This window comes from Leucoraja erinacea, chromosome 11 (assembly GCF_028641065.1).
Source record: "Leucoraja erinacea ecotype New England chromosome 11, Leri_hhj_1, whole genome shotgun sequence".
NCBI classification, from domain to species: Eukaryota; Metazoa; Chordata; class Chondrichthyes; order Rajiformes; family Rajidae; genus Leucoraja; species Leucoraja erinaceus.
In genome coordinates this window covers 54,830,497-54,846,310 of record NC_073387.1, presented here as the reverse complement: position 1 = coordinate 54,846,310, position 15,814 = coordinate 54,830,497, and the positions used below count along the sequence as shown (strand labels likewise).

Here is a 15,814-nt window from a genome sequence, read left to right as displayed (position 1 = left end):
AAATCAGCATCTGCAGTTCTTTGTTTCTACCCGATTGAAAAATATAGCAGTAGGTTACGGAAAATGCGTGTAAATGCAAGATTCTGTTTTATATTGACATCTTACTATCCTGATTGGCTATTCGGGGGACAATTCTGCAAATTGCCATTACTGGCAGAATTTATTTGCAGCTAAAAGCAATGTTTTTTGTTTGTAGAGTCACTGCCTCTCAAAGCTAGAGGCCCAGATTGGAACCTGACCTCTGGTGCTATCTGTACAGAGTTTGAACAGTGATCACGTGGGTTTTCTCCGGGTGCTCCGGTTTCCTCCCACACTACAAAGACGTGCGGGTTTGTAGGTTAATTGGCTTCTGTAAATTGTCCCTAGTGTGTAGGATAGAACTCGTCTGCAGGTGATCGATGGTCAGTGCGGACTCGATGGGCCGAAGGGCCTGTTTCAATGCTGTATCTCTAAACTAAACAAATAGGTGCCAGTACCTAAGGGGTTGGACAGGCTAGATGCAGGAAGATTGTTCCCGATGTTGGGGAAGTCCAGGACAAGGGGTCACAGCTTAAGGATAGAGGGGAAATCCTTTAGGACCGAGATGAGGCAAACTTTTTTCACACAGAGAGTGGTGAATCTCTGGAACTCTCTGCCACAGAGGGTAGTTGGGGCCAGTTCATTGGCTATATTTAAGAGGGAGTTAGATGTGGCCCTTGTGGCTAAAGGGATCAGGGGGTATGGAGAGAAGGCAGGTACAGGACACTGAGTTGGATGATCAGCCATGATCATATTGAATGGCGGTGCAGGCTCGAAGGGCCGAATGGCCTACTCCTGCACCTATTTTCTATGTTACCCATATCAATTGAATATTAAGCTATAACCATATAACAATTACAGCACGGAAACAGGTCATCTCGGCCCTACAAGTCCGTGCCGAACAACTTTTTTCCCTTAGTCCCACCTGCCTGCACTCATACCATAACCCTCCATTCCCTTCTCATCCATATGCCTATCCAATTTATTTTTAAATTATACCAACGAACCTGCCTCCACCACTTCCACTGGAAGCTCATTCCACACCGCCACCACTCTCTGAGTAAAGAAGTTCCCCCTCATGTTATCCCTAAACTTCTGTCCCTTAATTCTGAAGTCATGTCCTCTTGCTATGCTTACAAATATTTTTTTCCATCAATAAATACTGGGGCCACTTTAATTTGTAATATAATAACTCAAGCTCTTAAGACTAAAATGTTCTAATTCATTCATTTACATTATCCACTAGCCAAGCACAATTAATAAGCTCGAGACCAAGTGGGGACCCTTTGGGCCCCATCCCCCCAATGCAATATTCCACCACTCACCCACAGCCCCCAACTGCGCAGGGGCGGGAACTGCAGATGTCGGTTAACAGCTCTGCCCAAGTTTGCAAGAAATAGCGGAGAAATGTGTAGGAAGGAACAGCAGATGCTGGTTTAAACGAAAGATAGACACAAAAAGCTGGAGTAACCCAGCGGTCGGTACAGGCAGCATCTCCGGGTCGGGACCCTTCTTCAGACTGAAAACTAACCTGCAGTTCCTCGTTTCTACATAGAACGCTACAGCACCAGATTGGGCCCTTCGGCCCACAATGTTTGTGCGGACGTACGTGTGGCTTTAGAGGTACCGCTGCACCCGTACTCTCACCAAAATAGCACCGGCTAAAAATCATTTAACAGATTTCCCCCCCCCCCCCCCCCCCCCAGATTTTTGCTGAATAGTATTTTAATGAAAGCTTATGACTTCTGATTGAATATTGTGCAATGTTCCAGAACATTTCTGAAACCTTATTGCCAAGGTAAGAATTGCACGTTTTATTACAAAGTGATCTGATTGTATTTTTAAATGTATATAGAATTGAAGTCTTGCCACATGTTTATACAGGACTCCAAGTTCACAGTTCATAATACCATTTGACTCTAGCAAGAGGGGTCAGAGGGTGGTGAATGTGGAATCCATTGCCACAAGAGGCTGTGGTGGCCGTCAATGGATATTTTTAAGGCAGAGATAGGTTCTTGATTAGTACAGGAGTCAGATGTTATGGGGAGAAGGCAGGAGAATGGGGTTAGGAGGGAGAGATAGATCAGCCATGATTGAATGGGGGAAGTCGACTTGATGGGCCGAATGGCCTAATTCTGCTCGTCTGTGTCTGGCTGTCTATATGTTTGTCTGTGTACAGTCATACTCACCAATGTAGCCAAATGATGAACCACCTCCCCTTCTTGTGTTAGCAGAAGAGAGCGTTCAACGCAGACAGAATGAAGAACATGTTCTGCAGTTATTCGCCACCAGATGGAGCTAGCACCCTTTATCCTGTTAAAACAATAGTAGCAAAATCTACCAAAATAAGACATAGAGTGCTGGAGTAACTCAGCGGGTCAGGCAGCATCTATGGAGCTAAGGAAATAGGCAACGTTTCGGGCCGAAACCCGTAAGGGTTTCGGCCCAAAACGTTGCCTATTTCCAGAAGGATTTCGGCCTGAAAAGTTGCCTATTTGGATAGGTGACGTTTCACAGATGCTGCTGGACCATAACTCAGTGGGTCAGGCAGCATCTGTGGAGAACATGGATAGGTGACGTTTCACAGTGCTGGAGTAACTCAGCGGGTCAGGCAGCATCTATGGAGCTAAGGAAATAGGCAACGTTTCGGGCCGAAACCCATAAGGGTTTCGGCCCGAAACGTTGCCTATTTCCAGAAGGATTTCGGCCTGAAAAGTTGACTATTTCCTTAGCTCCATGCATGCTGCTGCACCATAACTCAGCGGGTCAGGCAGCATCTGTGGAGAACGTGGATAGGTGACATTTCACAGAGTGCTGGAGTAACTCAGCGGGTCAGGCAGCATCTATGGAGAACATGAATAGGTGACGTTTTGGATCGTTACTTTTCTACAGACTAAAACATCACCTATAAAGGATCCCTACCCAAAAGGTCACCTATCCATGTTCTAACATAGAAACATAGACAATAGGTACAGGAGGAGGCCATTCGGCCCTTCGAGCCAGCACCGTCATTCATTGTGATCATGGCTGATCATCCCCAATCAGTACCCCGTTCCTGCCTTCTCCCCATATCCCTTGATTCCACCAGCCCCTAGAGCTCCATCTAACTCTCTTTTAAATTCATCCAGTGAATTGGCCTTTACCTCCTTCTGCGGCAGAGAATTCCACAAATTCACAACTCTCTGGGTGAAAACGTTTTTTTTCTCATCTCAGTTTTAAATGGCCTCCCCTTTATTCGTAAACTGTGGCCCCTGGTTCTGGACTCGCCCAACATTGGGAGCATTTTTCCTGCATTTAGCTTGTCCGGTCCTTTTATAATTTAATGTCTCCCTCTCATCCTTCTAAATTCCAGTGAAAACAAGCCCAGTCTTTCCAATCTTTCCTCATATGACAGTCCCGCCATCCCGGGGATTGACCTGGTGAACCTACGCTGCACTGCCTCAATAGCAAGGATGTCCTTCTTCAAATTAGGAGACCAAAACTGCACACAATACTCCAGATGTGGTCTCACCGGGGCCCCGTACAACTGCAGAAGGACCTCTCGAGATGCTGCCTGATGCACTCCAGCACTTTGTGTCTTTTTTTTTGTAAACCGGCACCTGCAGTTCCTTGCACCTCCAGTAGCAACAACCAAATTGCTGGAGAAACTCCGCGGGACAAACAGCAAAGGAGGAGGAGGAAATGTTGATGTTCTGGGTTGTGACCTGACATTGGTCCATACGGGATCACAACCTGATACATTGTCAATCCACAGACACAAAAAGTTGGAGTAACTCAGCGGGATAGGCAGCATCTCTGGAGAGAAGGAATGGGTGACGTTTCAGACTGAAGAATGGTCTCGATCCAAAACGTCACCCATTCCTTCTCTCCAGAGATGCTGCCTGTCCCGCCGAGTTACTCCAGCTTTTTGTGTCTATCTTCGGTTTAAACCAGCATCTGCATTTCCTTCCGACACATCATGAATCTGTCTCTTTACCCACCCCCCCCACCCCCGCTAAACAGCTGCCGCTGTCTGACCCTCCAGCACTTTACTTCTTATTCCTAGTTTCAGCACCTGCAGTTCCTTGTCTCTCCATGGTTTAACGGTGAGGTTTTCTCCAACAGGTACAGCAGCAGCAGACAATCTGGGCATCACAAATGCAGTTGTTTGCATTCAAACCCAGCCCTTAACTTACAAAATTCTTAAGGGGTTGGACAGGCTAGATGCGGGAAGATTGTTCCCGATGTTGGGGAAGTCCAGGACAAGGGGTCACAGTTTAAGGATAAGGGGGAAATCTTTTAGGACCGAGATGAGAAAATCATTTTTCACACAGAGAGTGGTGAATCTGTGGAATTCTCTGCCACAGAAGGTAGTTGAGGCCACAGTTCATTGGCTATATTTAAGAGGGAGTTAGATGTGGCCCTTGTGGCTAAAGGGATCAGGGGGTATGGAGAGAAGGCAGGGATGGGATACCGAGTTGGATGATCAGCCATGATCATATCGAATGGCGGTGCAGGCTCGAAGGGCCGAATGGCCTCTACTCCTGCACCTATTGTCCATGTTTCCATGTTTCACAATTGCTCACCATATTGAAGTAATCATCGCAAGTTTAACTTTAGATATAAAACATCTTTATGGAAGCTCTTAAACTGTTCTTTGACACACGGGGACCTTAAAGCTATAAATAGTTAAAACTTCAAATGAATGCACAATTGTGGTGTTACTGGTAAATGGTTTTGTTTCCAAAATACTTTGTCATTTAGAACTTGATTACTTGGGACAAACATTTTATATCCTGTTTTGTTTTTTTCCCCCCAGGTACTCTGACACTGTACACTATTACATATAGGAAGTCATGCTATATTATAGTCTTTTATATATAGTGGAATTCATTGCCACAAGCAGCTGTGGAGGCCAACATTGGTATTTTTAAGGCGGAGATGAACAGCCTTGGTTAGTTTAAGGCAGAGATAGATAGATTCCTGATTAGTACGGGTGGCAGGGGTTATGGGTAGAAGGCAGGAGAATGAGGTTAGGAGGGGGTTAGAGATACATCAGCCATGATTGAATGGCAGAGTAGACTTGATGGGCCGAACAGCCCAATTCTACTCCTAAATCGCATATAATTTATGCGATTTAAAAACATTGTGCTGGTCTTCAGAGATTTGTAATAACCAGCTTCCGAGTGCAGAAAGTGAAGGGGAGAGAGGGGGGGAATGACTGTTGTGTGATGTGGACCAATATTAGTTGAGACTAGACCAAGCGCGGACCCGTTGGGTCCCACGTCCCCAACGCTATATTCCACCACTGGCGGGTCAAAATGGCGACCGCAAAATGGCGGTGGGGTGGAGACTCCTGTGACATTGATTGTGCCTGGAGGGGCTCGTCAAATCTCTCACGCGTTTCCTAATCGTGAGGAACTGGTATTGAGTTGTCCTTCAGTTGCCTCCTTGTGCAAAAATAAACATTAGACCAAAAAGCTGTTCACAACCAAAGTGCAAATACCCCCCTTTCACACGAAGGTTTGATGTCCTTGTCATTCAGGTGAAAACATGCAGGGAATATTCTGAGGTTTTCTAGGCATGAAGTGCTGGGGCAGCTCCGTGGGTCGGATAGGCGATGTTTCGGGTTGGGATCCAAAACGTTGTGCATTCCCTCTGCAGATGCTGCCTGACCCGCTGAGTTCCTCCAGCACTCTTTGTATTTGGTGCAAGATTCCAGCATCTGCTCTCCCGACTCCATTCTGAAGTGGGCTCTTGTCCATGGTAATGGATAACGGCTGATACACTGCAGAATACATGTTTCCCACCTGCTTTGTAGGCAGGGGGCCAGGCAGAAAACGATCAGCCGACGGGCTCCACTGCTTGCTCATTGCCATCCCTGATGCTTTGAATGTCATTGAGCCGACCATTTTCACTGCAGGGCTAGTTATTCCATCCATGCAAGTCGTACAAACATGGCCCATTAAGGCTGCATTATTATTATTCAGCTCAAAGGTGGGATCTCAGTTTAGTATATGGTCACCTGTGCCGAGGTACAGCTTTTGTTACGTGCTGACCAGACAGCGGAAAGACAACGGGGGGGCGGTCAGGGTCGCAGGGGTAGAGTTGCAGCGCTGGAGACCCGGGTTCGATCCCGGGCGCTGTCTGTACGGAGTTTGTCCGTCCTCCCCTGTGGATTTTCGCCGAGATCTTCTGTTTCCCCCCACACTCCAAAGACGTACAGGCTTGTAGGTTAATTGGCTTGGTGTAAATGTTTTAAAAAAAATTGTGGGTCTAGTATACGGTGAATGTGCAGGGAGGGGATCGCTGGTCGGCGCGGACCCGCTGGGTCGAAAGGGGCCTGTTTCCGCGCTGAATCTCTAAACTAAAATACATGATTACAATTGAGCCATTTGCAGCGAGTAGGTACACGATAAGGAAATAACGTTGAGTGAAGAAATGTCGCTGTAGGAGTAGATGTTGGGGCGATTGTAATGTGTGATCGTAGATCTGCTGCTGTGACCAGCAAGGATATGGTCGCTTGCGTTGGGCTATGCGTAGCTTTGTGAAAGAATGGATCGATTGGGCTTGTATTCACTGGAATTAAAAAGGATGAGAGGAGAATCTTTATGGAAACATATAAAATTCTTCAGGGATTGGACAGGCTAGGTGCAGGTAAAATATTTTGCATGTTTGGGGGAGTCCAGAACCAGGGGGGGGGGGGGGGGGGGTCACAGTTTAAGAATAGGCCATTTAGGACTGAAGGGGCTGTCCCACTGTACGAGGTAATTCAAGAGTTCTCCCGAGTTTCCCCTGATTCGAACTCGGAGAATTGCGGTAATAGGTACTCGGGGCTCTCGTGGACATTTTTCACGAGTTACCGCGTTTTCCGAGTACCTGCCGTTAGCGTTACGAGCCGCTACGAGACGTCCACGAGCTCCGACGTACCCCCTACGTGCATTCTACGTACTTACCACGAGTTTGTTTTGTTTTGTTTTTTTAACTCGGGAGAGGTCTTGAATTACCTGGTACAGTGGGACAGCCCCTTTAGATGAGGAAAAACGTTTTCACCCAGAGAGTTGTGAATCTGTGGAATTCTCTGCCACAGAAGGCAGTGGAGGAGAAATTCACTGGATGTTTTCAGGAGAGAGTTAGATAGAGCTCTTAGGGCTAATGGAATCAAGGGATATGGGGAGAAAGCAGGAATGGGATGCTGGTTCTGGATGATCAGCCATGATCGTATCGAATGGCGGTGCTGGCTGGAAGGGCCGAATGGCCTCTACTCCTGCACCTATTGTCTATGTTTGGTCACCAAGTGCATTCAGCTGACCTCTGTACCTAACCAGACCACATTGACTTGCATTGTTCAAGCTGCTACTCTCCCCACACGCCATCTACGGGCTGTAGGGAGGGACAGGGTGATGGGATGTCCATCCACTGCGGGCCAGCTCGGCACGGAACGACACCCTTGCCGTCGCCGTTCCCCGCGGCGAGAGCCTCTCCGGAGCGACGAGGCGTCACATGCGCGGCGGTGACGCCCGTGTCTTTGGCCTTGACCGGGGCTGCGCGGTTGCCGGCACCGGCTCGCCGACGGGTCAGCGGCTTGGCGGTGGCGAGCAGGTCAGACATTGGGTCGCGTCGGGCAGAATAACACGACCTTCCTCGCGGTTGTCTCTCGATGGCCGAGGCAGCGGGGTCAAAGATGTAGAGGGCGTTGGGGTCCCAGGACAGGGCCGGCGGCAACGCTTGCTGTTCCACCACGCTTTTACAGTAGATTAAATCCGAGCTGTGAATCTGAAAGAGAAAGTACCTCATCCATATCTTGACAATAGACAATAGGTGCAGGAGTAGGCCATTCGGCCCTTCGAGCCTGCACAGCCATTCAATGTGATCACGGCTGATCATCCACAATCAGTACCCCGTTCCTGCCTTCTCCCCGTATCCCCTGACTCCGCTATTTTTAAGACCCCTATCTAAACAAACCTAAACTAAACTATTACAGCACCTCATTTTCACTTGGGTATCTATAGTGGGACAGCACGGTGGCTCAGAGGTAAAGTCGCTGCCTCACAGCGCCAGAGACCCGGGTTCGACCCCGACTACGGGTGCTGTCTGTACGGGGTTTGTACGTTCTCCCCATGTCCGCTTGGGTTTTCTCCGAGATCTTCGGTTTCCTCCCACACTCCAAAGACGTGCAGGTTTGTTGGCTTGGTGTGCAAGTGTAAATTGACCCTAGTGTGTGTGTGTAGGATAGTGTTTAGTGCACGGGGATCGCTGGTCGGCGCGGACCCACAAGCTCACAAGTTATCGGAGTAGAATTAGGCCGGGGGATGTAGAATTGGACTTGGTGGGCCGAAGGGCCTGTTTCTGCGCTGTTTCTCAAAACTGAACCCAATGATATGAAGACTCCTCTCCCTCCCCCCCCCCCCCCCTCCCCCCCCCCCCCTCCTCCCTCTCCCCCCCCCCCCCCGTCTCCCTCCCCCCCCTCTCTCCCTCCCCCCCCCTTCCCCCCCCCCCCCCTCTCCCCCCCCCCCCCCCCCCCCCCCCCCCCCCCCCCCCCCCCCCCCCCCCCCCCCCCCCCCCCCCCCCCCCCCCCCCCCCCCCCCCCCCCCCCCCCCCCCCCCCCCCCCCCCCCCCCCCCCCCCCCCCCCCCCCCCCCCCCCCCCCCCCCCCCCCCCCCCCCCCCCCCCCCCCCCCCCCCCCCCCCGCCCCCCCCCCCCCCATCTGCCCACCACCCCTCTTTTCCAGCTTCCAAACGTTTAAGGAGCAATCCATTCTGCCTATCACTTATGAAGCATGATCTTCTAACCTTTTTACAGGATCTGTCTCTTCTATTTTATTCTGAGCCTCGGAGGGCTACGACTCTGGATACTGAGAGTCCTAGATAGCGGAGTCTCCCTGGCTCAGAGGGCCGAATGGCCTACTCCTGCACCTATTGTCTGTCTCTCAACCCCATTCACCTGCCGTCTCCCCACACCTGCACTAAACAAGAATCTATCTATCTCTGCCGCAAAAATATCCACTGACATGTGGCCTCCACAGCCGTCTGTGACAACGAATTCCACAGATTCACCACCCTCTGACTGAAGAAATTCCTCCTCATCTCCTTCCACAAGGAGCTTCCTTTAATTCTCAGGCTAGACGCTGCCAAGATTCCCTCTGTGCCTGGCTGTGGATGTTGTCGACCCCCTCCTGTTGTGGATGTGGCTCCCCCAGTCCATTTCCTCCTCCTTCTCAGCACGCTGTGCCCGAGACCCCCTCCACAGCCACAGAATCCCCCTACCTGTGTTTCCATCTCCAGCAGCCAGGCAGCAGTGACGGCCTAAACCAGTCGGGGGTCCTCAGTCTCTCCACCTCCAAGCTGATGATGGCCAAGGCCAGCGTGGAGCCGCTGAACTGCAGCAATTGGTGGCAGGCGGTGCAGTGTTGCAGCTGCCTGGTCAAGAGTGCCACGTGGAGAGAGGGCTTCATCTGAGGCCAGCGGTCAAGGAGATGGGGCCGGCCGGACATCACCATGGCGTGGAACTGGAACGATGGAAACCAAGGTTTAGGCTCGTCCCTGGGAACCGATACTACAGACAGCCTGAATTTGTCACCGACCCCCCTCCCCCCCCCCCCCCCCCCCCCCCCCCCCCCCCCCAACCCACCACCCGGGCACCTGCAAGACAAATCTAACCAGGTTTATACCCAAGTATCCCTTGAGCACAGAGGACCGCAACCAAACGACATCCGTGGTCTCGAGACCAATCTGCGGAGAGTCCTCTGCCGATGGGAACCTCCAGTATCCAACGCCAGAAGGAGTCGCAACGAATGATGGGGTGCCCGTGAGATGGTGGCGAGGCAGGCGTGGGCGGGGAGCAGGGGAGCAGCGCGAGGCGGGGATCTGAAGGAATGTTGGAGCAGTGTTATTCATTCACGAAGGCTAGCGAGTGGCAATGAAGGAACGGGAAGGGAACGGAACGACCCCTCCCCCTCCCCCCAAAAGGCAAGGTCTGGCCTCGCAAGAGAAGTCGGCAAGAAGAAGCTGGATGGTGGAGGTTCCAACACGTCCGTGCCCGTGGAATCACCGCGTCTCCGTACACGTGACAATAATCTAAGCCGAATCATTACAAAACCACCTGGTCCAGGTGTCCAAAATAAAAAAGATGAGATGGGTTAAAATTGCACAAAGCCGTGCTGTTTCCAGTGAGTCTGTGGTGGCTGCGTTATAACTGTCCAGTGCATGTGCACGACTTACGCCCTGACCCCTCCTTCCCAGCGCCTCTGCAGACCGTTAACAAACGACCACCGCATGAGTTTGCAGCCGCAAGTGTCGTCGTGGTGAAACCGTCCGCGTGCTAAATGTCCGTAGAACCCAGTTTCCGTGTTGCGATCTCGTCAGCTTGACGGGTTCAGGTGGCGAATGTTGCCAAGTCTTTTTATTTAGAAATGTCCATGTTCCCCCTCCCCATCCCGTGTCTCAGTCTAAATGTCTCTCGCTCACAAAGAAACGAACGTGTTTCTCCGCGATCGGAGACGCCAGCTGGCGGGTGCTTACTTACTATGTTCAAGAAGTCTGCCCCCGTGGCCGTGAATAGTTCCCACTGCAGTTTGTCGAGAATGATCTTCTCCATCCTCACCACCTCACTGCTGGTACAACCGCTGCCACTCTTCACCACGAGGTCCTTCACTCGCAGAGTCACCTGCGGAAACGATTTAATGAATAAGTTTAACCAGCGGCTGCAGTTCCTTCTCTCGGTCTCGAGACACCAAAACGTCACCTACTCCTTCTCTCCGGAGATGCTGCCTGACCCGCTGAGTTACTCCAGCAATTCGTGTCTTATCTTCGGTGTAAACCGGCATCTGCAGTTCCTTCCTGCACAATAAATAAGTGCCAATGCTCTGTGTGTTTTTGTAAACCTTCTTATGTTCAGTAAAGTTTTAAAGATATGACTGTGCTTTGGGCTAAATATTGACGCGTGTCCTGATGTACAGCGAGATGCTTTAGAGTGCGTACAGTGTGGACACGGGGCCTTTGGCCAAACTTGCCCACACCGACCAACAGGGCCCGTGTGCCACCTGTCGGCTTTTGGATAATAGACAATAGGTGCAGGAGTAGGCCATTCAGCCCTTCGAGCCAGCACCGCCATTCAATGTGATCATGGCTGATCATCCCCAATCAGTACCCTGTTCCTGCCTTCTCCCCATATCCCCTGGCTCCGCTATTTTTAAGAGCCCTATCTAGCTCTCTCTTGAAAGCATCCAGAGAACCTGCCTCTGAGGCAGAGAATTCCACAGACTCACCACTCTCTGTGTGAAAAAGTGTTTCCTTGTCTCCGTTCTAAATGGCTTGCCCCTTATTCTTAAACTGTGGCCCCTGGTTCTGGACTCCCCCAACATGGGGAACATGTTTCTTTCCTTTATCGTGTCCAAACCCTTAACAATCTTATATGTTTCAATAAGATGCCCTCTCATCCTTCTAAACTCTAGAGTGTACAAGCCCAGCTGCTCCATTCTCTCAGCATATGACAGTCCCGCCATCCCGGGAATTATCCTTGTAAACCTACGCTGCACTCCCTCAATAGCAAGAATGTCCTTCCTCAAATTAGGGGACCAAAACTGCACACAATACTCCAGGTGTGGTCTCACAAGGGCCCTGTACAACTGTAGAAGGACCTCTTTGCTCCTATATTCGACTCCTCTTGTTATAAAGGCCAACATGCCATTCGCTTTCTTCACTGCTTGCTGCACCTGCATGCTTACTTTCATAGACTGATGTACAAGGAGCCCCCAGATCCCGTTGTACTTCCCCTTTTCCCAGGGAGGGGGGCATTGTACAATGAGGGCATTTTCCAGCAGCATGAAATGGCAAATCAACCTTCAACAAACTTATCAATGACGACATGGACAACGGAACAACAAACCTCATCTTCCTCGTTGATCTTGGCTGCGATGAACAAGCTGGAAATGGCGATGCAGCGGAGGTATTTGGGTTGTGCCTGCACAAACGACATGTTCAAAGGTTGATTTAATTCAGTAAAGACCAGTACCATTTTTTTTTTTCATTTACTAAAAAACCTGATGCAGATAAAGAAATTGTTAATAAATAGAAATAATAAAGCAACGTAGAAAATAAAGAATCAGTTTTAATTTAAAAAGTTATAAAGCAATGTAAAAAAAAAAGGAAAAATCTAGCCCTATGAACCAGTCCCATCGTTCAGTGAAGCTGTGGTTGATACTGTGTGTTGGTGATATCACACACACACACACAAACACACACACACACACACAAACACACACGCGCACACACACAAACACACACGCACACACACACAAACACGCACGCACACACACACACACAAACACGCACGCACACACACACACACAAACACGCACGCACACACACACACACACAACACAAACACGCACGCACACACACAAACACGCACGTACACGCGCACACACACACACACATACACACACATGGGGAAGGGGGAAACTGCCTTTCAGGGTACCTACCTGGTCGGAGAGGCAGCTTTTCTCCGGGCTGCAGCTTCGACCCGTCCTCGCGGCCTACCAGCGGGCCTGGAGCGGCGTTTCCTGTCGGGGGAACGCCCAGAACCTCGGCTTCGGCGGCGGCACAGCGCTGGAGCGCTATCGCGGAGCGGGCGATGCCTTGCCTGGGTCGCCGCGCTGGAGCTCCGGTGAGCTGAAACCACCGGGAACAACATCGCGGAGCTGCGGGTCTGAGGAGCGACCAGCTGCGGGCGGCAGCGCTGAACTTAACATCGCGAGCCTGGGATCTCACGACGAGATCACCAGTAGTGGAGCTCCAACCGGCGCGGCCTTGTCGGCTTCGGAAGCCGCGGTCTCCAGTACGGAAGCGGCCGTTCCAGGGTTCCCAGGCCGCTGTGAGGACTCTCCCGACGCCGGAGCAACATCACCCGGCGAGAACGACCAGGAACATCGGGCCTCCGTAGAGGCAACTGTGGAGGCCTCAATGGGCCCGACTATGGGGTTGGGGACTGGACTTGGTGCCTTCCCTCATGGTGGGAGCCATTGTGGGGGGATGTTCTATGTGTTTAAGACTCTCATTGGTGTTATGTCTGTGTTCTTTTGTGTGCTGCAAAATGGCAAAAAGCATTTCACTTCACTACACCTTGGTGTATGTGAATGTGACTAATAAAATCCTTTGAACCTTTTGAACACACGGACACACGGACACATGACAGGTTTGATGATCAGCTTTGTCTTGCATGCAATTCAATCAAATCAGATACAATCCACCCAAACTCAGGGCACACACACACACACACACACAGGGGCAGGGACACACACACACACACGGGCACACACACACACACTACATAGTGTGGACACACACACACACACACACGGGGTACACACACAGTCACACCGACACCGACACCGACACAGACACCGACACAGACACCGACACAGACACACACACCGACACACACACCGGCACACACACCGGCACACACACCGAGTGTCACACACGAGGTGGAGAGTTGTTCAGGACTGCACGGTTTGTGGTGGGATGGTTTCAGTCGCACACACACAGCTGGGACACACGTCGGACCCTGACTGGAGGTGTGCGGACACACTTCACACACACGGACCCGATGGGACACACACACACGCACACACACAGGTGACGGGGGACACACACACACACGGAGCAGATGCACATACACACGGGGACACACACACACACACGGGCACACACACACACACACGGGCACACACACACACACACACAGACACACACACACACACACCAGTGCACGGACAAATTACAACTCACACCACACACACATGGGAATGGGACATTACTCAAACACACACACGGACACACACAGAGCAGTGGTAATCTGTTTCATGAGTCCACAACCCTCTGAGTGAAGAAAATGTCTTCTCATGTTTAGGTTTATTATTGTGCTTGAGGTATAGTGATGATCAACTTTGTCTTGCATGCAATTCAATCAAATCAGATACAATCCACCCAAACTCCAGTCCAATGGGTGGAGCAAAGGGGGAAGATACAGAGTGCAGAATATAGTTCTCAGCATTGTGGCGCATCAGTTCCAGAGACAAAGTCCAATGTCCGCAATGGGGTCGAGTCAGCTGAGTTTATTGTCACGTGTACCGAGGTACAGTGAAAAGCTTTGTTGCGCGCTATCCAGTCAGTGGAAGGACAATACATGATTACATTTGAGCCATTCACAGTGTACAGATACATGATAAGGGAATAACGTTTAGTGCAAGGTAAAGTCCGATCAAAGATAGTCCGAGAGTCACCAGCGAGGTGGAGAGTTGTTCAGGACTGCTTGTCGGTTTGTGGTGGGATGGTTTCAGTCGCCAGATCACAGCTGGGAAGAATCGGTCCCTGAATCTGGAGGTGTGCGTTTTCACACTTCTGTACCTCTTGCCCGATGGGAGAGGGGAGAAGGGGGAGGGGCCGGGGTGCACTCCGGTCAGAGGTGAATGGGACAGTCCCCTAGCTAACGGAAGGATTGCGGATGTCTGATAGCGGATGGGAAGAAGCTGTCCTCAAGTTGGGAGCCGACAGATTTGCACACCCATTGCCGACCAATGCACTTATTATCTTAATCTTAAATTAATGCAACTCGCTTTCCAAAATGGTGTCTGCCTTGACTACGATGGGAATGGGAATATTATTATAAAAGGAAAATCTGGATGAGATGGCTGGAAAACCTTAAATCAATTAAACTCTACAACACAGAGCAGTACGGCACAGTTTTTCACTGTACCTCAGAACACGTGACAATAATACACTAAACAAACACAGGTACAGGCCCTTCGGTCCACAATATCTGTGCTGAGGTAAACTAATCTTGTCTGCTTGCACGCGATCCATATCCCTCCATTCCCGCATTCTCCCGAGAATGAGATTAATCCACATAATCTGTAATCAGGCAACTGAACCATCTTCACACCCAGCTAAAGTGGAGTCTGAAGAAGGGTCTCGACCCAAAACGTCACCCATTCCTTCTCTCCATAGACACTGCCTCACCCGTTGAGTTACTCCAGCATTTTGTGTCTACCCATCCACACCCCTTGGAGACCATTAATCGAACGTTATCTTGCACTAAACGTTATTCCAGCTATGTGTAGGAAGGAACTGCAGATGCTGGTTTAAACTGAAGATGGACACAAAACGCTGGAGAAACTAAATGGGACATGAAGAAGGGCCTTGACCAGAAAGGTCACCATTCCTTCTCCCCAGAGATGTTGCCTGTCCTGCTGAGTTACTCCAGCATCTTGCAGCTGTTATTCCATTCATCCTGTATCTGTACACTGTGGACGGCGTGATTGTAATCATGTACAGTCTTTTCGCTGACAAGAGAACACGCAATAAAAAGCTTTTCACTGTACCTCGGTACACATGACAATAATGAACTAAACTGAACTAAATAATTGTGCATATTAATGCAAACTACACAGGACGTCACAGTTGTGAATGACTGCTGCATCTTATGCTCAAATACTTTAATATTCCAATCTCAGCTCACTGCAAATATATTAAAGAGAAATGTTAGCGCAGGCTTGACGATCGCTTCACCCAACACCTCCGCTCGGTCCGCAATAACCAACCTGATCTCCCGGTGGCTCAGCACTTCAACTCCCCCTCCCATTCCGAATCCGACCTTTCTGTCCTGGGCCTCCTCCATGGCCCAGAGTAAGTCCCACCACAAATTGGAGGAGCAGCACCTCATATTTAGCTTGGGTAGTCTACACAGAGTGCGGTATGAACATTGACTTCTCCAATTTCAGGTAGTCCCTGCTTTCTCCCTCTTTTCCCTTTCCAGCT

The 15,814-nt window shown here is 50.3% G+C and overlaps 1 protein-coding gene across 1 annotated transcript in view; it reads right to left on the bottom strand.

The window, feature by feature from the left end:
- Positions 1–7,353: 7,353 nt before the first annotated feature.
- The window catches only part of LOC129701381 (cyclin-I-like), a 33,730-nt gene continuing 25,269 nt past the window's right edge, over positions 7,354–15,814 (bottom strand). The window contains exons 4-7 of the mRNA XM_055642518.1: positions 11,883–11,957; positions 10,521–10,661; positions 9,263–9,504; positions 7,354–7,765 (exon numbers count right to left, since the gene is read on the bottom strand). Of these exons, the coding sequence (XP_055498493.1) occupies positions 7,354–7,765; positions 9,263–9,504; positions 10,521–10,661; positions 11,883–11,957 (870 nt within the window). The remainder of the gene's footprint in view (positions 7,766–9,262; positions 9,505–10,520; positions 10,662–11,882; positions 11,958–15,814) is intronic.